This window comes from Mirounga angustirostris, unplaced genomic scaffold, assembly GCF_029215605.1.
Source record: "Mirounga angustirostris isolate CCGP_5_RB_7025 unplaced genomic scaffold, mMirAng1.0.hap1 SCAF_5, whole genome shotgun sequence".
Classification (NCBI taxonomy): Eukaryota; Metazoa; Chordata; class Mammalia; order Carnivora; family Phocidae; genus Mirounga; species Mirounga angustirostris.
The window spans coordinates 50,751,917-50,776,044 of record NW_026991713.1 but is presented as its reverse complement, the minus strand read 5'-3'; the positions used below and the strand labels follow the sequence as shown (position 1 = coordinate 50,776,044).

The following is a 24,128-nucleotide window of genomic DNA, read 5'->3' as shown; positions in this document are numbered from 1 at the left end:
GATGTGTATATTCAGCTTGCTATTTGATATCTCCATTTGGATGACTAAAGGTTTTTCAAATTTTGTATACCAAAACAAAGTTCCAATTTTCATGCTTCTTTGCCTCCAAACCCATTCTTCCTCTAGTCTTTTCTCAGTAAGTTACACCACATACGTCAGTTGCTAAAGCCAAAAATCTAGAAGTTATTCTTTCTCTCTTTTCATTCCTACTTTCAGTTAGTTAATAAGTCCTTTCAGCTCTTCCATATCTCTATCTATCCATCCATCTATCCATCCAACCATCCATGCATCCATCCATCCATCCATCCATCCATCCATCCATCCATCCATCCATCCAATATCCGATCTATCCGTTCTCTTGACACCATCATTATGTTTTGCCTGGATTGTTGGAAAAGCCCAAGCTGGTCTCCTTGTTCCCTGCCCAGCTGTAATTCATTTTCCCTGTAGGAATCAAAGTTGTCTTCAAAAACATGTATCAGAACATGTCCGCCCCTAAAATATAATCCTCCAGTGGTTCCCACTGCATTTAGAGTAAAGTCCAAATGTCTTGTTACAGCCTTCAAGGCCCTATATGAACTGGTCTATGCTCATTTCTCCAAATATTTCCCTATCATGCTTCTTCCACTCTGGTTTACTTTCTATTCCCTGATAGACTTTCCACCTTAGGGCCTTCATACTGTTCTTACTGGAATGCTGTTACCCTGGGCCTATGTTTTCCCATGTGTTGACATCCAACTTACCTATTTTTTGTTGCTCATGTTTTTGGTGTCTAAGAAAGGATTGCCTAATCCCAGGTGATTTACTCGTATGTTATATTCTAAGAATTATTTTTGCTGTTATATTTAGATTGTGGTCATTTTGAGTTAAATTCTATTTATTATGTGAGATAGGGGTCCAGCTTTATTGTGTTACATGTGGATATCCATTTGTGATGTCCCAACACCATGTATTGGAAAGACTATTCTTTTACTCATTGAATTATCTTGTCACCCTTGCTGAAAATCAGTTGACAGTAAAAGTGAGGGCTTATTTCTGAACTCTAAGCTCTATTCCATTTATTTATTTGTTTATCCTTATGCCAGTACCACATTGTCTTGATTACTATAGCTTTGTAGCAAGTTTTGAAATAAAAACCTTTTTTTTTTTTTTTTCCTTTTCAAGGCTAGTAGCTATTCTGGATCCCTTGAATTTCCCATGAATTATTTAGGATTAGCTTCAGTTATTGCAAAGAAGCTAGCTGGAATTTTGATGGGGATTATGTTGAATCTGTACATTAATGTACAGCCCTGGGAGTACTGCCATTTTAACAATATTATGTGTTCCAATACATGAAAATGGGGTGTCTTTCCATTTATTTGTCTAATTTTTTTCCACAATGTTTTATAGTTTTCAGAATATAAGTTTTGCACTTCTTTTAAATTTACTGCTAGGTGTTTTTTCTTGTTAATGCTATTATATATGGAACTTTAAAAAATTTTCACTTTTAGATTGTTCATTGCAAGTGCATAAAATACAATTGATTTTTGTATATTGACCTCAGGTCCTGCCACCCTGTTGAACTTGTTAGTTCTAATAGATTTTAGTGAATTCCCTAGAATTTCCTATTTATAAGATCATGTCATCTGCATATATAGTTTTATTTATTCCTCGTGCCCCCCTTTTTTTTATCTTAGATGCCCCCCCCTTTTTCTCTAGTTGCCCTGACTAGAATCCCTAATAAAATGTTGAACAGAAGTGGCAAGAGCAGATATCCTTGGCTTGCTCCTGATCTTAAAGGAAGAGCATTTAGTCTTTCACCATTAAGTATGATGTTAGCTGTGAGTATGTTTTGTCTTCATTTACATTAATCTCAAAATATTTTCCTGGGGTGCCTGGGTGGCTCCGTCAGTTAAACGTCTGCCTTCAGCTCAGGTCACAATCCCAGGGCCCTGGGATTGAGCCCCGTATCGGGCTCCCTGCTTAGTGGGGAGCTTGCTTCTCCCTCTCCTTTTGCTTCTCCCCCTGCTTGTGCTCTCTCACACTCCCTCTGTGTCAAAATCTTTAAAAAAATTTTTTTTTCCTCTTTCGTATTGGGGAAGTTTCCTTCTATTTCTTGTTTGTTGTTTGTTTTTATCATGAAGGGCTGTTGGATTTTGTCAAGTGCTTTTTCTGTGTCTACTGAGATGATCATGTTGATTTTTGTCCTTTATTCTCTTGATAATGGGGATTGACTTTCAAATGCTAAACCAACCTTGCACTCAAGTCTTAGGCATGATCATGGTATGTAATCCTTTTTCTACGTTGCTGGATTTGGTTTGCTAGTACTTTTTTGAGAATTTTTGTGTCTGTATTCATAAGAGATATTTGGTCTCTAGTTTTCTTTTTTTGTGAAGTCTTTGTCTGGTTTTGGCATCACAGTTTACTGATTTTAGAATGAGTTGGGAAATAGTCCCTCCTATTTTTTGGAAGCATTAGTGAAAAATCAATAATTAATTATACCTTATTTTTTCATTTTTTTGTTTTTATTTAAATTCCAGTTAGTTAACATACAGTGTAATATTAGTTTCAGGTGTACAATATAGTGATTCAACAATTCCATGCATCTCCCGGTACTCATCACAACAAGTGCACTCCTTAATCCCCATCACCTATTTAACCTATCCCCCCACCCACCTCCCCTCTGGTAAACATCAGTTTGCTCTCTATAGTTAGAGAGTCTGTTTCTTAGCAGCCCCCTCCTTTTTTCCCCCCTTCGTTTGTTTTGTTTCTTAATTCCACAATGGAGTGAAATCATATGGAATTTGCCTTTCTCTGACTGACTTATTTCACTTAGCGTTATACTCTCTGGCTCTATCCATGTCATTGCAAATGGAAAGATTTCATTATATTTTAAATGTTTAGTAGAATTCACCATTGATGTCATCAGGCCTGGGCTTCATAGGTTGTTTTTTGATTGCTAAATCAATGTTTTCACTTGTTATAGGTCTGTTCAAATTTTCCCTTTCTTCTGAGGTCAGTGTTAGTAGTTTGTGTCCTTCTAGGAATTTTTACATTTCATTTATTACTTAATTTTGTGGTGTATATATAGTTGTTCATAGCATTCCCTTATAATCATCTTTATTTCTGTAATGTTAACAGCAACGCCCGTTCTTTACTGATTTTAATCATTGGAGTCTTCTTTCCTTTTTTCTTGGTCAGTCTAGTTACAAGTTTGCCAGTTTTGTTGATATTTTCGAAGAATCAACTTTTGGTTTTGTTGAGGTTGTCTATTACTTTTCTATTCTTCATGTCATTAATTTCTACCCTAGTCTATTATTTCCTTCCTTCTACTTGTTTTGGGTTTATTTTGCTCTTCTCTTTCTGGTGTAGTTTAGGTGGAAGTTTAGGTTATTGATTTAAGATTTTTCTTTTTTTTAGGTATGGGCATTTACAGCTATAAATTTTCTCCCAAACACTGCTTTAGTTGTATCCCATAAGTTTTGGTAGATTGGGTCTTCATTTTCATTCATCTCAAAGTATTCTTACTTCCTTTTGGTTTCTTTTCTGATCCTTGGTTATTTAAAAGTTTGTTGTTTTACTTCCACGTATTAGTGAATTTCCCTTATTTCTTCGGTTACTGATTTCTAATTTCATTCCATGTGGTTGGATAACATTTCGTTTGATTTCAGCCCTTTTGAGTTTTTTTTTAAAGATATTTTAGAGAAAGTGTGTGAGTGCGAGCAGGGGGAGGAGCAGAGGGAGAGACTTCTCAAACAGTTTCCCCACTGTGTGTGGAGCCCAATGTGGGGCTTAATCCCAGGACCCTGAGATCATGACCTGAGCCAAAATCAAGAGTTGGGTGCTTAACCGACTGAGCCACCCAGATGCCACCCCCCGCCCTAAACTTCTTGAAGCTTATTTTATGGCCTAGTATTTGGTCTATCCTGAAGAATGTTCCACATAAACTTGAGAGGAATATATATTCTGCTGCTAAAACTAGGTCACCAGGCATCAACAGATACTCTTTGTGCCATGACTGCCTCCCCTACTTGATCACATATTTGGTTTTCTGCTTTTGTTTTCTTTTTGGCCTCTAAGGATTTCCCTTACATTAATTTACTTAAAAAAATGTTTTTCATGCTTAATCCAGTATAAAAGATGTTTTATAATGGGAGGTTTATTCAGGATGTCTTGTTCCGTTCTGTTGCTAGAAATAAGTTCCCACCTTATTCCTTCCTTATTGCCCCTGTCTTTGAAAATCACTTGTTTTCTTTAAGGAAAAGTAATCTGGCTCTTTTGATTGGTACCTTGGTTCAATAGAAATAGTCTTTTTTAAATGGTGATTTGATAGATAGGTGCACTGATATTACCTGTGAATAAATTCAGCAAGAAATATATAAGACCTATGTGAGGAAACTTTCCTAAAAAGAGATTAAGGAAAACAAATAAATGGAGGTATATATAATTTTTCTTGATAGAAAGACTGAATATAGCAAACAAACTACCTAATTCTTCCTAAATTGGTAAAGAGGTTTAATGAATTCCAATAAAGATTTCAATAGATTTAAATTAATTTCTAGGGATTTTAAATGAATTTCTTTGATATCAGTTGGATGGATGAACAAGAAAGAGTAAGGTTTGTTTTTTTTTTTTTTTTAAAGATTTTATTTATTTATTTGAGAGAGAGAGAATGAGAGAGAAAGCACATGAGAGGGGGGAGGGTCAGAGGGAGAAGCAGACTCCCCGCCGAGCAGGGAGCCTGATGCGGGACTCGATCCCGGGACTCCAGGATCATGACCTGAGCTGAAGGCAGTGGCTTAACCAACTGAGCCACCCAGGTGCCCGAAAGAGTAAGTTTTTAAAATTAAAATATTAGAAAGGAGAGACTGGCCCTATCATATATTAAAGCAAATTAAATCTGTGTTAACACTGCTACACAATTATATAAGCAATCAATACCTTTAAACAGATAATTATTGAGTATAACCAATACCAGAAGGTCATTTAAATTAAATCCACTTAAATCAGGGACCAGATTTTCATCATAAATAGTTTTACTAAAACTTTGACTTGAAATTTTTTGCTAAAATTATAAAAATAAACATATTTCCTATGTAATGAAGTTAACTTAAATATTTTAACTCTTAGAAATAATTTTTTGGCATTTTTTCTTGACAAAATTATTTGAAACATGAAATGATAGTTTTCATTTCATGTTTGATTTCTACTCCTTAATTGAATCATTTTCAAAAATATCCTAGACTTCATTTTTGTAAGGGTTTCTCTCTAATCAGATCATTCTTTAATAAACTTCTTGTGTCATTGCCCTTTTGGCCTTAGCTTTTTCCCTTTAATTGCTAACGGGACTGACACATTCTGTAGCTATGTTCACGATTTGAATAGTTCTCCATCATGTTTATCAACGTCATGAAATCCTACGTATTTTGTGAGATTTGCCAGTTCACTTTGTAATGGATTTTCATTGCACTTGCATTGTATTTTAGAATGACAGTCTGCAAGACACTGGCAAATACAGACGTGAACATAGATGATACTGTGAAGTAGAGAAAGATATTAGAGGAGGCCCAGACTTTTTCTAAGAGTATTTTATGTTATGATTCAACACCAATAACAGATTACATGGTCAATAAATACTTGAATTATGAGGGCACTTTGGTATATAAGAATCCAGTGTATGGGGGTGCCTGGGTGGCTCAGTCGTTAAGCGTCTGCCTTCGGCTCAGGTCATGATCCCAGGGTCCTGGGATCAAGTCCCACATCGGGCTCCCTGCTAGGCGGGGAGACTGCTTCTCCCTCTCCCACTCCCCCTGCTTGTGTTCCCTCTCTCGCTGTCTCTTCTCTGTCAAATAAATCAATAAAATCTTAAAAAAAAAAAAAAAAGAATTTGGTGTATGATAAAGGTGGCTTTATTTTATTTTATTTTTTTAATTTTTAAAGTGATTTTAAATATGAGCAGGGAGGGCGCCTGGGTGGCTCAGTCGGTTAAGCGACTGCCTTCGGCTCAGGTCATGATCCCGGAGTCCTGGGATCGAGTCCCGCGTCGGGCTCCCCGCTCTGCAGGGAGCCTGCTTCTCCCTCTCCCATTACCCCTGCTTGTGTTCCCTCTCTCGCTGTGTCTCTCTGTCAAATAAATAATAAAAATAAAAATTTTTAAATATGAGCAGGGAAAGTGGATCATTCTCTAAAAGTTAAAAAAAAAAAAAAAAAGAAAAAGTTAGAGCCATAATGTAACTAATGCTGGGGCCTTTGGCTCCTGCAACTATGTCTCCTTTGAAGAGGCAGAGACCCTTGGCTTGTAGTAACTTAGAAGATTTTAATGACCAGATACTTCCACACTGTGGGAGTCACTCAGTTTCCTTAGCCTAACTTGGCTGAGAGAAGGTATCTTTCACAAAGATTTCGTATGTCCCAATAACACAACCAGTGTTGAGTTGTCTTCTTGAAGTTCAGTATCCGCTCCTTATCTTGCCAAGGTCCAGGACAAAAGGGCAGGAAGATGGTTTCCTGATGCTTATTTTGTTCAGTCATAGTTGGGCTTCTCTACATCATCACTGGGCATCTGTTTTCTAAAACCTTCGCAACGTATCAGTGGAGAAGGGAATTTTATCAGAGGAACATGAGTAGCAGAGCTGTTCTGAAACAGGGGTAGGCCACAGATGGGTTCCAGATGTGCTAATGTGCCCTTCGAGTGGTGGGGCTCAGGGCCTCCTTAACTCTGGCAGTTGTTACGTAGCCTCCGCTGGAGACTGTTAAACCGTGCCCTATGCAATGATTTTCCTTTTCTTTCTATGCCACGAATACACGTTTGGGGAGTACTGTTCTAAGCAATTAGCTGCAAACAATGGGAACATGAATAATATCATTATGCAAAGAATCATTTGGTTTAGGGAAAAAAAATAGCAGATTATAGCAGAGAATGGATGAGGGGGCGGGTTAGACTTTTTCCTGAACCTCTGAATTCACTCCAGGTCTATTTTCACATTAGACCGTATCATCAGTTTACATTTGTATCAGCCTTTTGCAGTTTTTACCTGTTCCTGGTCCTTTACACATACCCAGATACATTCCAGGAGGAATAAATAGTTGAGTATAAATAGTCATACAGTAATTGAAAGAAAACATTTGGTATAGGGTTTAACACAGAAACAAATCAGAAAAAAATGCTACATGTGGTTGTATTAAAACAAAAAAATCAAGTACATCTAAAAATGTTAAGAATTTAAAAACAAGCAAATGGAAAGATACTAGCAGTAACAGCATATATGATTTGCAGTAATATTCTACAAATAAAAATCATTCTAACCTAAAAGACTAAAATCTCAATAGAAAATAGCCAAATGACATCAGGAGATGATCCACAAATGAAGAGCTGCAAATGACCAATAAATATATGAAACATTCAGCCACAGATGTAAATGCAGATTGATTAACAACTGAGAGAGCTACATAAGAAATTGGACAGATTTTATTTTAGTTTAGGGGAAATCGGCCCCTTACATAAATTCTGGTAGTTGTGTAAAGTGATGAGCATTTTTATAGGTCAATTTGGCAATACATTTAAAAAAATGTTTTAATCTTTATACCCTTTGACCTTATGTTTTAATTTAGGAGTTTATTCTGAAGAAATGATCAGAAATGACATGAAGAGATATGAAAATGATATTCATTACAGCTTTATACTCTGATGAAAATGAGAAACAATTGAATTCTACAAAAATGAGAATGGATTATGGATTATCATATGATGGAATCATGGGCAATCATTAAAATGTCTTTGGAGAATAAGGTATGGAAAATATTGTCTGTGTGCTGCATAAATTGCATGTACATTATTTCAAATACACTATATTTCATCTCATATACTCTTAATTGGATGAGGCATCGTTTTCTCTGGCACTAAGAAAGAAAACAACAACAAAAATAACACCCAAGATATGAATTCTGATAAAAGACCCTGGCATAAAGCTAGGCACAGTCAGGATGAATGAGAACTAGACTTGTCTCTGGAAAGGGACAGCAAAGAAACCAGTTGGTCCTCATTCAGAGTGTGATTCTAATTCCTACCACCAACCACCATGATCCAGAAAGCTTCAAGCAAAGAGAAAATAGAGTGTTCCCAGTTGGTAGTTCCCCCAGGTAGAAGCAAACCTAAGTCCCCTGGCAGAAATTGGACTTCATGCAGATAGATAGTAATTTTTTTCCTTTTGTAACTTTTTCAGTGACTTTTTAAAGACCCCGTTGATTCTAAAATGAATTTCTATAATAGAATTGTTAGAAATGAAAAATTGTGTCTAGAGTGGAAGGAGCATACTATATATATGCAATTGGAGGGAAGTACTCTGAAATTTAGCAGTGAAGTCCAATCTGTTGGATTACATATGTATTTTACAAAACTTCTCCATGAACATTCATTACATATATTTAAATGTTTACCTTAATTAGGATTCCCATAATTATTTTTAGTCCATTTTCTTAATTTGGTCTCCTCTGTTAGTATATTTTGAATCATTACCAACCTTTGGCAGTGAAGCTCAGGCATTTTAGACTTTTTATAATTTCAGCACTTTGGAAAAGAGCTATGTTTATTTTGGCTGCAGACCTGTGGGTTGTTACTGTTAGCAGGTATATGAAAAGTCTTCCAAAACACTGGATCCCTGCATTGAAAGAGAAAAAAAGAAAAAAGGAGGAGTGTTTAATAGCACAGTCTCTGGAGTGAGACCCAGGCTCAAATTTCAGCTTTGATACATACTAGTTGTATGACTTTAGGCAAGTTATTTAAGTAGTCTAAGACTCAGTTTCCTCATTTTTAAAAATGATAATTGTATAGTCAAGAGAATGAAATGAAATAATGTAAAATGCCCATCATATAATATCATTTCTAAATCAAAGGTTTGTGGGACCAACTGCTTGAAAATGTGATTTATTTTTAACATCCCTTTGCTCTTCTTCATTGTAGTCACTCTTAACAATGATCATGCATAAGACAGACCTTTGAAAATTCATAATCTCTTCAGCGCTTCCCTTTTTAAATGACAAATTCCCTATCCGCAAATAGAAAAAGGGGGTGCTCTCCTGATTAGCATAACCTTGATGCAGAAAAGGAAAATTTATAGGCCAGTCTCACTCAACAAAGATGCAAAAATCCTCAAACTAAAGTGGCCAGCAAACCAAATCCTGCAACACACAAGTAAGAATTATACATCATGACCATGTTGGATTTATTCCAGGAATGTAGGACTGGTTTGACATTAGAAAATCAATATAATTTGTCACATTAATAGAATAAATGAAATAAATATGATCATCTCATTTAGATGCAGTAAACCATCTAATAAAATTCAAATTCCATATGCCTTTTTGTAAAAAAAGTAATTCTTAGCAAACTAGAAGGGAACTTCTTAAATCTCATAAAAAATATTTACCAAAAACCTAAAATAAACATATTAATGGTAAATTCTCTGTTCTGTCCTTATTGGGTACAGTTTTGAAACCTAAGTTTTGACTTCTTCCTTTATTTCTAAAATAGGTTATTGTTGTTCTTCACTATTAACTATTTTTGTTCTTTTGAAACTAATGTATTCTCCCATTTTATCTTACTTTGAAATGATAAACCTTGTTAGTCTTTCAACTCTGCTACATTATGCATTTTATTGTTAGTTTTTCCCAACTATTGTGTCCCAGAATTCTTCCTTTTTATGCTCAGCGCTTCTGCTTTCAAAAGGCAGAAAATCTAAATGTAAATTTATTTTTCTCAATGTGAATAACATTGAGATTTAGATCTCAGCTATGACAGTGTTCTAGAATTATCATCATTGGAACTGTGGTAGTGTCGGTCGTTAGAGTTGTGTCAGCTTCTGACTGGAATGGATCAGTTGTATTTCACCAATGTTGTCTACAGTCAGTCCTGTGTTATTAAAATGTTCCTTACTATGACGCTAAACATAAAGGCTGGTATAATCTTTTGCCTATAGGAGTCTCAGAGGTTAATTTTATGTGGTATACGTCTGGTAACAGTGAAGCTCTGTTTTATGGTGTACATCCTTGGAAGATACCAGGAGCAGCAGAGATGAGTGGAGAGCAGACAGTGAATGAGCCGGAGCGACTGCTTCTGTGAGCGGTCCTGTGGGTTGAATCCTGTCCTCACATTGGAGGAGCTAGCCATGAGCTTTGTATGTATACTCATTCTGTTATTCATCATTGTAAATTATACATAGTTTCACATTTAAATAAACCACATTTTCAAAAATTACAGAATTACCATTTTCATTTTCCATTATGCTTTAATAACATGGAAAAAATCAAAATTGCCTTTCTTGGTTTTCCTCAAGGGTAGTTGAATATACTTAAAATACTATTTCGTTATAAGACAGAGCCTTATCATATTTGGAGATTGGTAGAGTAAATATTGCCCCATGTAATTGATATGTTTAAAGAAGTAGGCTATTTTCATTATGTTCAGAAAAAAATATGTACTTATAATACAGTATATCATATTCTAGTATTAGATTGGTACAGAAAATGCCTGTTTACCTGGAGTAATTTTTAAAGATATGTCTTAAATAAATTTAGTTATTTCAATGTTACCCAAGAGTTATAATCTGATTTTAAAATAACCAATTTTCAAAGAATATAATAAAATATTCACAGTGCTAAAACTCTGGGGAGCTTAATTTAATCATTGATGACTCAGGAAGCAAGTCAGAATCTTGCAGTGCCTCATTTCATAATGAACCTCACTTAATGTAGGGTAAAGTGAAAATTCTAGTTATTTGAATTTCCTGACTGTTTGGATTATGAGTAAACATATATATTTTGTAAGTCATGAAAGCTGTGTTATATACGCCTTCATGCATTTTTCTATAATCCTGTCTACCCCTGTTATGGGCTTTTTAGAAAAGAGAGGTTGAAACTTACTCTCCTTGATTGGAAAGTAGACATGAAAAATTACTCTGGTTACTTAACCTGAATTTCTCAAAGAAGGACATGTGGACCACCTCTCTTAGAATCATCTGGGGTGGGGCGCCTGGGTGGCTCAGTCACTGAGCGTCTGCCTTAGGCTCAGGTCACGATCCCAGGGTCCTGGGATCAAGCCCCACATCAGGCTCCCTGCTCTGCGGGAAGCCTGCTTCTCCCCCTTCCACTTCCCCTGCTTGTGTTCCTGCTCTTGCTATCTCTGTCTCTGTCAAATAAATAAATAAAATCTTTTCATATGGGGTTCTTGTTAGAAATGCAGATTCCTGAATCCTTCACCAAACCTGCTGAAACACTGTATCTGGAAAAGATCCCAGGATAGTAACAGGCTCTCCAGGTAGTTCTGACAAAAGTTTGAGACTCGTTGCCAGATGGCTTCTGGATCTCAGATCTCAACCTAGGGTAGGCAGCACCTAAATCATTCCTCCCGTGGATGTTGATACAGGAAAAAAGTGACAAAGATTGAAATGGGTGTGCTACTTCCCATAGAGTATGAGAACAGGAAATATGTTCTGCCGTCAGACCAAAGGAATTTTAGAGGCAAAGCTGGAAATAGTTCAGAGCTGTTTCAGTCATATTTATAACATCATTGCTTACTTAAGGTATAGATTTCTTGATGTGTTTTTCTTTATTGATGTGAAGTAACACAAAGTTAGCTGAGCATCATTTGATTCATTTGGAAAATGTTTTTATTGTTTTAATGCTTTGCTTTTTACTCCCAAGCACTATAGTAAATGTCTCTTTGGGGTTTCTTTGCACTGAATATTTTGAGTTTTCAGAGCTTTGGTTGTGATATATTACATATTTTCATTAATGCAAGCCAATTTTACTTGTAGTTCTAGTTGTAACTGGGCTTACTACTGGGAGCAGAATATAATGGTTTTTAGAAGAAACTTTTTCTTTTTTTCATTTTATGCCATTGTGGAAAGATAAGCGGATGATAGTTTTATTTGGCCCATTTGTTTTTCCTATGAGAGTTGAAACATGTATAAATTCACCACCTCCCTCCTTCCCCCTTCAACAATACCCTTTCCATCCTCCCACCCCCATTTGAAGGGTCAGTCAACAGCGCTTATTTATTAAGCACTCATTACACTATGGGAAGGTGCAAACGAAGACTCTACTGCCCTTTTCAATATTCTGTTACTGTTGAGAATTCAGTCAGTATCCAAGTCTTGCCCCATAGCTCTACTACCCCAAAGTTTGCAAAACTCACTTTTGCTCAAGGGCAGCTTTCACTAAGCCACAGGTCAATCATGAAGGCTGGCCTTACTTTTCCCTCTACCTGCCTTCTCCAAAATTCTCCCCAGCCTTGTGTGCTGTGGGCCTTTTGGTTTTACTGTGGGCTGTTCTTGAAATATTGTTGATCATCAGTTCTGAATCCTAGTCTGTCCCTATGTTTATTAGAGGAATGGGTTGAAACCAGACTGCTTTCTCCTTGCTATCTGGACCTTTTAGCCTCCACAAATGAGACACCAGCACCTGGGGAAGATAATTTCAGACAGAATCACAAAGTAGGAGAGATACGGGTTAAAGCTCTGTAGCACTACTTTGGGTTTTCACTTGCATCACCCAGGGGATAAGACCTTAAGGGTTGGAAGCTTTTAGAGAAAGTCACCTTCCTGAATGCTCCTGCCTGCCCTGCTTTCAGGTTTGTATTACCACCTCAAAAAGATTTCCTTCTTTGAATCTTCCAACTGCCCCTATTCCTCCACTGAAAGGGACGTCCTTGTCTGAACCTTTCTTCCTTCCCATTGCTACCATACACTGTGCAGTCAAGGAAGGCCACAGATTTGGGCTGTGTAGAGAAAAAACTACCTGCCTAGTCTCACACGTGTCTGTGCATGTGTATGCACATACGTAGGTGGGGCGGTGATAGACAAACTGACTATGGGTCCTCCAATTCATGTTTGTGTGGTTTTTTTTTTTTTAAGATTTTATTTGAGACAGGAGAGAGAGTGCAAGCATGAGCCGGGGGGGGGGGGGGGGGCAGAGGCAGGGGGAAGCAGGCTCCCCACTGAGCAGGACCTGAGCCAAAGGCAGGAGCTTAACCCACTGAGCCACTCAGGAACCCATCCAATTCATGTTTCTTACTCAGTATTCTCTCCGAGGCAACTGTGAGCTGGTGGTTTCTTTGCTGATTAACCCATATGTTAAGCAGGCGCGTACACGCACATTCATGTAGATTGTACTGGACAGTGTAAAACCCATATATTGAGAATAGAATATAGCCACATTATTAGTAAGTCTCATGCCCTGGCTGGAAAATAAATAGGTCTATAAAGAACTATTTGACATCTTTATGGGTCTCTTCAGGAGCCACCAAAGAACTGGACTAGATCTTAATGACTTTCTCTCCATTTCCCAGTGGTCACATTGCACACATTTGTATCAGAATCAGATAGCCTCAGAGAAATAAGAGGATGAAGGTAGGAGTAAGTTCACCAGTTTCTCTCTAGGGTTGCCAGATTTAGCAAATAAAAGTATAGAATGTCCAGTTAAACTGAGTTTCAGATAAACTATGAATAATGCTCAATGGAATATTTAGGACATACTAAAAATTATTTGGTGTTTATGTAGAATTTAGATTTATCTGCATATCCTGCGTTTTATCTGGCAACTCCTATCAAACATCTTGTTCATCTCTAGTCTTACTGCTACTATCTTAGACTAGGGACTCTACCTTCAAGTCTGGGTATCTGCACCTGCCTGGGTGGCCTTCTCAATGGTACTCTTCTAATTTACCCCCATTGCCTGCCACACACTAAATTTTTTAAAACAATTTTCATTAAGTTTCTCTTCCACACAAGAAATTATGCTCCAAAGTGATTTTCAGTGTGCAATTGTATATTAAATTTTGTGTGTATGTTATGCATTTTCCTTAGGGGACCTTTTTCTTTTATCAGAATCTCAAAGAGGCATCTTCAAGCTATGTAAAGAACTGTGGCTTATACAAAGAAACAAAAGTGGGTGAATTTAGAAAAATGCATTGCACCTCAATCATGACTTTTCCTTTAGACATCTGTAGTTTGAAAGCCCCTTAATATCATTCGACTCGCACCAACATCTTGCAGAATAGGCAGGGCAGACAAAATTACTTTCAAAGATAAGGTCACTAAATCCCAGAGATGTGAATTTGAAAGTCATACACAACTATTACATGGCATAGCCAGAGTTTGAATAGAAATCTGCCACTGCAAGTTTATTTCTCTCTCTACTTTTACGGACCACCAACTTTAAAAAACATAAAATCAACTTTGGTACAATACTTTAAGCTATAGTTTTAAAACTACTTTGTATATATTTGAACCTCAGAAAGGTTTCTGTCCATCTCTGAAGAGATGTTCTTATTCCCTTTTGTCTAGTGGACCTTGTCACTTAGCTGTCAATTACACACCACAACTATTGGATGTCTGGCCATCTGACCTATAGGGACAGCTTTTCAATGTGGTCACGTGGTGGAATATACCTGTATTCCATTGCTACTATTCCTCAAGTATTTAGAGATGTTTCAGAGTCAGTTTATAAGTCCTTATAATAATAAAAATCATTAATATTTTATGTTTACTCATTTGAAAGCATAAAAAGGGAATAACAGTGTGGCTATTCATCTCTTCTGTTTGGTCCTAAATTTTGTCTTTTTCCACAAATCAAATGTGTTCTGAAAAAAATAAAAAATAAGAGCTTCATTTGCCTCTCAGGTTTCCATACTTTTCCTCCTACCTCTTTAGCCTCACCACCTTTTTTTTCTCTTTTCAAATCATTTTATTTTTTTCATCATGATAAGTGCACTCTTTAATCCCCATCCCCTATTTCCCCCATCTCACCCTCCCTCTGTTAACCGTCAGTTCTCTGCAGTTTAGTCTGTTTCTTGGTTTGTCTTTTTTTTCCTTTGCTCATTTGTTTCTTGAATTCCACACATGAGTGAAATCATATCGTATTTGTCTTTCTCTGACATATTTCACTTAGCATAATACACTCTAGTTCCATCCATGTCATTGCAAATGGCAAGATAGCATTCTTTCTTATGGCTGAATAATATTCTATACACACACACACACACACACACACACACACCCCATCATCTTTATGCATTGATGGACACTTGGGCTACTTCTATAGTTTGGCTATATTTAAATAATGCTGCAATAAACGAGTGCATGTATCCCTTCAAATTAATGTTTTTGTATTTGGGGGGTAAATACCCAGTAGAGCGGTTCCTGGGTTGTAGGGTAGTTCTATTTTTAATTTTTGAGGCACCTCCATACTGTTTCACACAGTGGCTGCACCAGTTTGCATACTCCTGACGGTGCCCTTGTTGGCCCCTTTTTTTTTTTTAATCTATGGACTTCTCATGATTTATATGTCATTTCCATGCTATCTGTAACCCAGCCATCCCTCTATACATGCGACTTTCATATTTAATTGTCTAGATGAACATTCTCCTATGTGTCTAAAAGCCAGTTCAAACGTAACGTGGAAAACTGAGCTGCTAATATACTACCGCACCGCCTACTTCCAAGTCAGCCCTATCTCATGAAATGGCAATTCTGTAAGGCCCGGGGCGGGGGGGGGGGGAGGAAAAGGAAAAAAGGATAGAGACGTTCTTAACTTTTTTTTCTTTCAAACCCTACATTTGGTATGTCAGCAAATCTCGTGGGCCCTTCCTTCCAAATATATCTTGAATTTGATCACTTTTCGCCACCTCCACTGCTTCCCTACCCCAAATCACAATTATCTTTCACCTGGAGTACTTCAAGAACCTCCTAACTGGTCTCCCCTTCTGTCTCTGCACTCCTTAACAGAACAGCCAAAGGGAGTTCTCTGTGAAAATGTAAATCAGATCGAGTCGCTCCTCTGTGTAAAGCCTATTATAGTTTCCCATCTCACTACAAAAGAAGCCAAAGTCGTCATAAATGACCCATAAGACCCTATGTGATTGCCTCTTGGGCCACAACCTTGGATGCCCCCTCCACAGCCCCTTTCCCCCTCTTCTCCCCATGCCAGCCTCCTGGATGGTCCTCCTACAGGGCCTCTCTGCCTCTGGCTTTGGGTGTTTCCTCTTTGCTTGCTGTTCCTCTTTTCTCACACACTAGCATGGCTTCCTTCTTTCTTGTATGTCTTTAATGTTACTTTCCCAACACTTTTAGCAACCTTCTCTGCCTTATTTCTCTTGTTAGCAGTTATCACTTTAACCTACTAAGTATCTTACCAGTTTACCTTATTATCTATCCAGTTCAAAGTAAGCATTAGTAAATATTTGTAGAATGAATGAATGCAAAGATGATTTTCCTGTATTGAAGATATTTTAAAAATCTCATCATATATTTTGATGGCAAATCTAAAAGTGGTTTTCACAAAGTAGTTTGAGTAATGATAAGTGTGTGTAGCCTTCTACTATGACTACTTTGAGGAAGTGAAGACTTAAAAACATTTGAAAACACTATTAGTAAACCTGGATATAAGTATAAAAAGTGTTTGAAGAAAACATGTGTTGAAAGAATCAACTAAATCTGAACAGACTTCCTTAAGAGGTGATTATGAATACAAATGTAGGACTCTGAGCTGTGAAGAGAAACTATGAGTCATTTCAGACAGGAAATCATATCAGATAAAGCTTAAAGGCAAAGAGTGACTCTGGTGATTGAAAGTTGGTAAGTGATGATAAAAGTTAATAATATTAGTATTATATTGATATTTATTAAGGAGTTACCATTAGCTAGCATGGGACTAAGTGCTAAGCATCATGAGTGGTAGGTATCTTTACTTTTTCGTTCTACAGAGAAGAATATCAAAGCTTGGAGTAGTTAAGTAACTTGCCTGTTGTCCCATGAGCTTTAATGGTGGAGGCCATGCTTGAATTTAGATCTGTCTGATGCCAAAGCCCAGGTCCCTGACCAGTGAGTAGAACTATCTGATTTTGAGATTAGGTTCTAACAGCAGCTTGCAGGGTGAAATTTAGGCAGAGGTAAAACTACTGCAGAAAATCCTGTAGTGAGGCACCATTTTGGAGAGCAACATAGCATCTCCCAGAAAGCCCAACACAGCCAGGGTTTTCTTTACCACTGGATCAGATTGTGGCTGCTTTGGCTGAACAACACATGAAGGAAGTAGTTCGTGGTTAGGGACAAGTTATGTGAAAAATACACACCTTTAAACACCACATGCACACGCTGTGGGGTTAGATGTTCTCCATATAAGAAGCACTGAGAGATGGAGTAAAAGAGTAGAATCAAGTTCACCATCAGAATTCTCCTGTACAACTTAAAATATTCATTCTTTTAATTTTTTTTAAGATTTATTTATTTTAGGGAGAGAGCACAGTGCACACACATGGGGGCAGGAGCAGAGGGAGAGAATCTTCAAGCAGACTCCCTACTGAGTGTGAAGCCCCATGAGGGGCTCTACCTCACGACCCATGAGATCATGACCTGAGCCGAAACCAAGAGTCAGACGCCTAACCAACTGAGCCACCCAGGTGCCCCCAAAATGTTCAATCTTGCTCCTTCCCCTTCTCTTTAATTTTGTGTATGTAGTTGATGTTGCATATACTGCTTTACGTGACAATCTTGCTAACAGTCAAGCAGCTTTGCTGGTCTAGAGAGGATTATTTAATTCTCTAAAACATTGAAAATCTTGTTAAATATTTATTGCTTGTTGTAGCATAACCACATATCCAAAGCTAGTAGAATCAGGCAGCACATCAATCATGGGAATACATCAAATCTCTCCAGAATTAATCAACAAAAGGAATGGCTTCAACTGTGTAAAATAAAAGAATGCCATTTGAGATGCAGCAAAATTATTTTACCATGAAAAGATGGAAAGTGCTAATTTTAATTCAGTCTTTATCTTTATTTAGGGGCCCCACTTCATGACCTGATACAGAGTCCTTGTCCTTTTAGTACATCTGGTGACTGGGGACTGGAAGTGTGTCATGAAAGTGGAAATTCTTTTTCAGAATCTGAGAGAAAATTTCAGGTGTCTCCCTTAAGTCAGCATTGACTCTGTGTCCCTCATGTTGTTGAGAGTAGTTCTCCTCAGCCTCACTCCCACCCCACCCCAGCACGCTGAGGCAAGGGGCATGCTTTCACCAGTATAAAAGTGTTCTCAGCACGAGTGAGTCACACCATTCTATTTCCCAGGAGAGGAAAGCACATTTGGGGAGTTTGGATTGAGTGTGGTTTGAAAAACTTTCTCCTCGAGAGTCTTTTACATCCTCCTGTGAGGTAATTCCCTTACTCTCCCATCAGTCATTATTGGTTTAAAACAATGGCGCCTGATAAATGTTCATTGAATTTAAGTACTAACTTAGGGTTTCTATTTCTGACTCTGGCTGGGGGCTTTTGAGTACTGTCTAGTCCTAACCTGTCCATTCTCCTGTTTGCAGTTGTTGGCAGCTCCTTGGGGTATGCCGAGTAAAGGCTGCCCCAAAGCTTTGTGGAGTGGCTGAGAGGATCTTATTGAAGAGCTGAGCACAGTATGTTGGCGAGATTACAGCTTGAAAGCCTGTCCTGCCTACAGACTCCTTTTAAAAGAGGTTGCCCCAACCACAAGCCCTAAGAAGGTAGCAGCGCAGTCTGTTTCTTCAGCATTGGTGCTATGTTGTGTAGAATGTTAGCCTTCCATCCTAGTCACAGCTGCAGTAGGAGAGGACACCTGGCTTAGAGGTAGCCAGTCTGTGGGCTGCCCAGTGTTTTCTGAGATTGCCTCAAGTAAGAACTTTCCCCAAAAAGGACAATGGTGATAGAATCAGATTCTCCCCTCCGGGGCATTTGATCATGAACTATAGACAGAGAATTGGCAGCAAGTGGGAAGAGCTATGGTTGTGCAGTTTGAATTATGGCTGTGTTCTGAAGACATTTCATGAGGAGCTGGGGCAATGCTGTGCTGGCGGTCACAGGCCCGAGTGCTGGTTGTGTGCATCTCTTCCCCACTCTGCCTCAGGCTGGGGGAGTATTGACACCACATCAATTGGTTTTTGTTACAATTGAGGTCTCCCTCCTCCAGGGCTGGTTGTTAACAATTTACTAGCACACCACTGGGTAGGGGAAGGGATGGTATATAGGGAGCAGGGGAAGCAGTTACCTCTTCTGGGTCCTTTGTCTTAAAAACAAACAATGTTTAAGGTAATATGTTAACATGATTGGTATTAAGATTATAAAAAAAGACGTTAGAGAAGACATTGTGAAATATATGATCTAAATATCAGTGGCTAAATTACAAAGCTCATAGGAATGTGGTCAGAGGGTAGTACCTTTCCTGTTCCTGGTACTTATCAAAAGGCACAACCTCCACCTCCCAGGCCCACAAAGGATGACCCGACAAGCCGGTTAAGTCTCTGGTCTTATTTCCACATGTATTCTTTACCCCTATTACTTGAGGTAACTTGAGTGCACACCAGTTACTTAAAACCACAAGAGCCCAGTGAATACAGTTTTTGAGTTCCTTTTTTTTTTTCTTTTTTTTTTAATGTAGGGAAAATGGGACAGATTCGTACAGTAAAAAGAGCATATATGATTTTGGAATGAGGTTTGAATTCCAATACTCCTTCACCCCTTCCTGGTAGCATAATTTATCTATGCCTCAGTCTCCTTAGCTGTAAAATAAGGATAAAGGATAACAAGCTCAGAGATATTTGTAGGAATTAAATGAAGTACCATGTGTAAGACATCTAGCACAGTGTCTGGCACTTGTTACGCACTCAAGTAACTTTAGCTCTTTTCTCCTCTCTTTAATTTATTGAAGCCTTGAAAACATCTGGTGGGTAGGGCGCCTGGGTGGCTGGGTCGGTTGAGGGGGCCTACTCTTGGTTTTGGCTGCAGTCGTGATCTCGGGGTCCTGGGATCGGGCATGACCTTGGGCTCTGCGCTCAGTGCAAAGTCTGCTTGTTCCTCTCCCTCTGCTCCCCCCCGCCCATTCTCTCTCTCTCTCTCAAATAAATAGATAGAATCTTTAAAACAAAACAAAACGAAAACAAAAAAAAAACCCAGCTGCTGGTTTTGCGGTCAAGTCAGCAGAATTGCAGATACAATTACTAAACTCTCCACTTATATTACTATGAACTAGGTTGTGGGATAATGCAGTGTTTATAATTTTATGTTTTTGCATATAAGGTCAACTAAAATATTTTAAATATAACTATGATTATTACATTCCTTTGAAACAAGCTTTTCCCTACACTTAGCTCAGAACTGCTATATGTCAGTCCACAAATTACTGTGCTCATTTCCTTTTGTTTTTAAACAACCTGTTAGATTATGGCCAAAGAACTATGTTAGATGTTATAAGGGAATTAAGAAAAACAGATGCTTGGGTAGCCTGGGTGGCTCAGTCAGTTGAGCGTCCAGCTCTTGGTTTTGGCTCAGGTCATGATCTCAGGGTCCTGGGATAGAACCCTGTGTTGGGCTCCATGCTCAGTGGTGAGTCTGCTTGAGATTCTCTCTCTCTCTCTCTCTTTCCCTCTGCCCCTCCCCCTGGCTTGAGTGCTCTCTCTCTCAAATAAAAATAAATAAATCTTAAAAAAACCCCAACAAAACAGATGCTTATGTTATACCCAGTTAAATATACAAAAAAGAGAAAAGGGAGTGAATATTCAATAGTTTTCCTGAATATTCCCCTCCCACTGCCCAGCTTCTAGGTACCTAAATTGAATAATACCATGTGTCTTTTAAATCCCTTATTTACTGTATTACAGCTTATTTACCCTTAGTTTACTTAGATCATCTGCCCTTAGCTTCATTGTCACTGCTAGTATATTAAGGGTGAAATCTGCCCATTTGCCAGGAGTAATTCATAGGATGTGGTGTTTCTCAGTACCAAATGATTTAAGGGGAGCTTTTTGCAAATGGAGTGGTTTTTGGCATATGGGCCTTAATAATTTGCTAGAATTAAATTTGTTTTGAAGTTTTTGATTTTCAAATCAGCATTTTCAAACAAGTAGCGTGATGTAGATGTACAGATTACCACACTTTAGTTCATACTAGAATAATCCACACTCTAAATCTGTTTGGCATTTACCCCTTAAGAATTTTGCATCCATAAATCATTTTTGTAGCATCTTAAAATGTTCCTAAGGAATTATATAACATCTTGCATCTGCAGGGCCTGTCGTGTCAATGTGAATAAAAAAATAATAAATTATAGTAATTAAGACAATTACGTTGTCTTGAAAAGCTAAGGGTCATTTGGACTCGATTACTGGAGGAGTTACCAGTGCCAAAGAAAAGGCAGGGAGCTAGTAGCTTGGGCCTGTAATTAAACATCTGGGACTGACATTTTGGCCATCAGAGGTAGCACCTTTTGAATACATTTCAACATTGCCTTTTAGACAAGCTACAACAACTACAAAAACTAGTGTAAGGGGAGGAAGACAGGTTGGTGGTGGAAAGGACAACTGGTCTCAGCATCAGCATTTAACTACTGTGAAAACTTGACACGCAGCCTGCCTCCGCTGCAAATGAACGCTCGCCTGGAAGGCAGGGGGTGGTTTTGTGTCTTACAATGCCTGTTTGTTGTGGACTGGATGGCTCACCTGAATGTGCGGAACTGGCAGTGCCGCTCCAGCCTCACCCTCCCACACTGCTTAACAGAAGTATTTGCCAGATCTTTTTATCCTCTCCTGACCAAAGCGCTCAGGTGATTAGGGGCAGCGCGGGAGTCTCCTCAAACCCCTTAGGCGTCTTCCGTCGGGTCCTCGGCTCGCTGTCCGGTGTCCTGGTGGTGGTCTCTCTCTCTTCTACCCCGTCAGGGGTCTCAGGTGGGACCTGGGTGGGGCGCTCGGCTCTGCTCTCGGGCCTCAACCCTGGAGAGGGATGCTCCCTGGCAGAGAGCTTCCACCTTCTGCTCGCGCTCGCGGCCGGCAGCCTCGCGGCGGCTGTGGACGAGCAGGATTCGGAGGAGGGAGTTGGCGGCCGCTGAGGCCGGGCAGCGGGCCCTGTCCGCGGCGGGCCCGCTCCGCGGTCCTCCCTCGCTCGTCTCCCATGCTCATATTTGGACTCGGCTGCCCGCGCCCAGGAATTTCCCGTCATGCCTCCCGCCGCCCCGTCCGTCGCCCGGAGCCTGGGAGGGAGGGAGGGAGGGAGGCTCGGACGGCGGCGGCGGCGGCGGCTCCCTGGCCCTTCCATGAGCCCGCGGCGGACCCTCCCGCGCCCCCTCTCGCTCTGCCTCCGCCTTTGGCTGGCCACGGCCGTGGCGCGGAGAACCGCGCAGTCAGGTAAGTTTGGGCTCCCTCCGCGCCTCGCCTCCCCTCTCCCAGCCCAACCCTGCCGAGTTGAGGTGTGACCCAGACCCCGGATCCCCTCTGAGCGCCGGCTGCGCCCCCTTCAGCCTCCTGCGGGGACGCCCCCTGTCCTGAGCCGGGGAGGGGCGCTGAAGGGGAGCGCCCCGCGCGGGCGGTGGAGGGGGCGCGGATGGAAGGAGGTCAGGCTGGCTTCGCCCCCGCCTCCGGGAGGCGTCTGGCCGCGTCGCTGACACCTTATCCCGTCCCCGGAGCGAACCTGAGCCGAGGGACGCTCTCGCCCGACGCGGGCCCCCGGGAAGGGGCTTGGCCGGGCCGCCCGCCGGAGGCAGAGGAGGGGCGCCGCGCCGACTGCGGGAGGGCGCGGGACCAGCAGCGGGGGCCCCCGCCGAAGTGCCGCTCGGATAACGGGCCGGGGTGCGTGGGAATGCGCCGGCCAGGCCCGCGCCTCCCGCCGCGCGTCCGGAGGGGCGTGGGGCGCCGGGCGGCGCTGGGGGCAGCGCCGGGAGCGGCGGGCGGCGAGCAGGGGCGCACCGAGGGGCGCACGGTCACCCGCCCGCCGCATCGCCCGCGCCGGGGGCTGGGGCTCAGGCTCCCGCGGGCCCCGCTGGTATTTAATAGGCCCAAGCCGAACAAAACCCCGAGTTTGCCAGCTACCAGTTTTGTTTTGTTTTTGAGCGGAAAAAAGCATCCGAGTCTGTTTGTTAAGTTTTACACCGGACTATTTAAAGTCAAACTATGTGAACGAAAGGGGCCATTCCTGCCTTCCTTGGTTTAGGACTATAATTACGGTAATTCTGAAGTCTTAAGAGACGATTTTTAAGATCATTTTCTTTAAATCATGTGGAAAATATCACGAACATTTTTTATAAGGTTATTATAAAAGGTAATTATTTGAAATTACAAATGTACAGTTTAAGGTAAATGTGAAATTGCATGAAATTTTGGTATTTGTGATGAGTATCCAACTTACTAATCATCAGAGTTTCTCAGTTCTTAATTTTTTCTGGAATGGAAGAACAAAAATTATAATTCCTCAGTTGAGATTAGGAAATTTTAGTTTGTTTTTGTTTTTGCCGCTAGAAGACTAAAGCGTCAACATAAGATATGGCTCGCAATTAGGACTTATGAATTAGTTTAAAGCTGACTCTAATAAGCATAGATTATATTCAGAACTCTCTGGTCTGTCTCTTCATATTTCCGTTTGCAGCATTGGTGGCAAAACAGAATTTAAAAGATAGTTGGTCTATAAAAAAATCTTCAGGGTTCATGTAACTTATAAAATTGCCAATTTAGATTAATGGGAGATTTTTAAAATGTTTAACTTTATTAAATGTGCAGTTTATAAATATTAATTTAAGTAATGATATCAATTTCATGTTTGCTTCTGACTAGAACTGTTTTTCAGAAAGACCTACTTTTTATGGATTCATATTTTAGGAGTATCTTTAATAGTACTTCTTGGGAAATACAAGAGGTTCTAACTGCACATTTTATTAGTGGTCTTCTAGAAAATACTGTGCTGCACAATAAAGAGTGGATTGTACTGCCAGGGAATATATGTGTTTTTTTTTCTTTCCCCTCAGTGATGTGTTGACTTACCTAATACTTGTGGTAAAGCAGCCCCTGAAGACCAAAATCCACTGTACTGTGGCCCCTTGCCAGCAATTTTGAACACCAAGTTTATGTTTGGATCACTTAAACATTCATTCTTTTAATTTTGGTCCCAGCTGACATATAAGTCTAATTTCTGATGACTTTTATTAGGGCCCTATGTGAACGTTTGGAATTTTTTTATATTAAAATAAGTAGTTCTCTACCATGTAGAATTTTGTCACAGTGCCTAAACTGCCTATCTGCCAAGGTTGCAAACATATAGCATCATTTACGTTTTGAATCAACTCACAGTTTTTTAGTTTTTAAAGGTGCTTGTTCT

At 39.7% G+C, this 24,128-nt stretch overlaps 1 protein-coding gene across 4 annotated transcripts in view; it reads left to right on the top strand.

Moving 5' to 3' along the window:
• The first annotated feature begins 21,401 nt into the window (after positions 1 to 21,401).
• MSRB3 (methionine sulfoxide reductase B3) overlaps positions 21,402 to 24,128 on the top strand; it is a 166,648-nt gene continuing 163,921 nt past the window's right edge. Inside the window, exon 1 of one of the 4 annotated variants that reach the window (XM_064590948.1) lies at positions 21,402 to 21,591. In XM_064590948.1, the coding sequence (XP_064447018.1) occupies positions 21,457 to 21,591 (135 nt within the window). In that variant the 5' untranslated portion in view covers positions 21,402 to 21,456. Of the gene's footprint in view, positions 21,592 to 21,690; positions 21,713 to 22,005; positions 22,169 to 24,128 lie in introns of those variants that run through there. The other 3 variants (XM_064590947.1, XM_064590949.1, XM_045873035.3) reach the window with 3 other exon arrangements.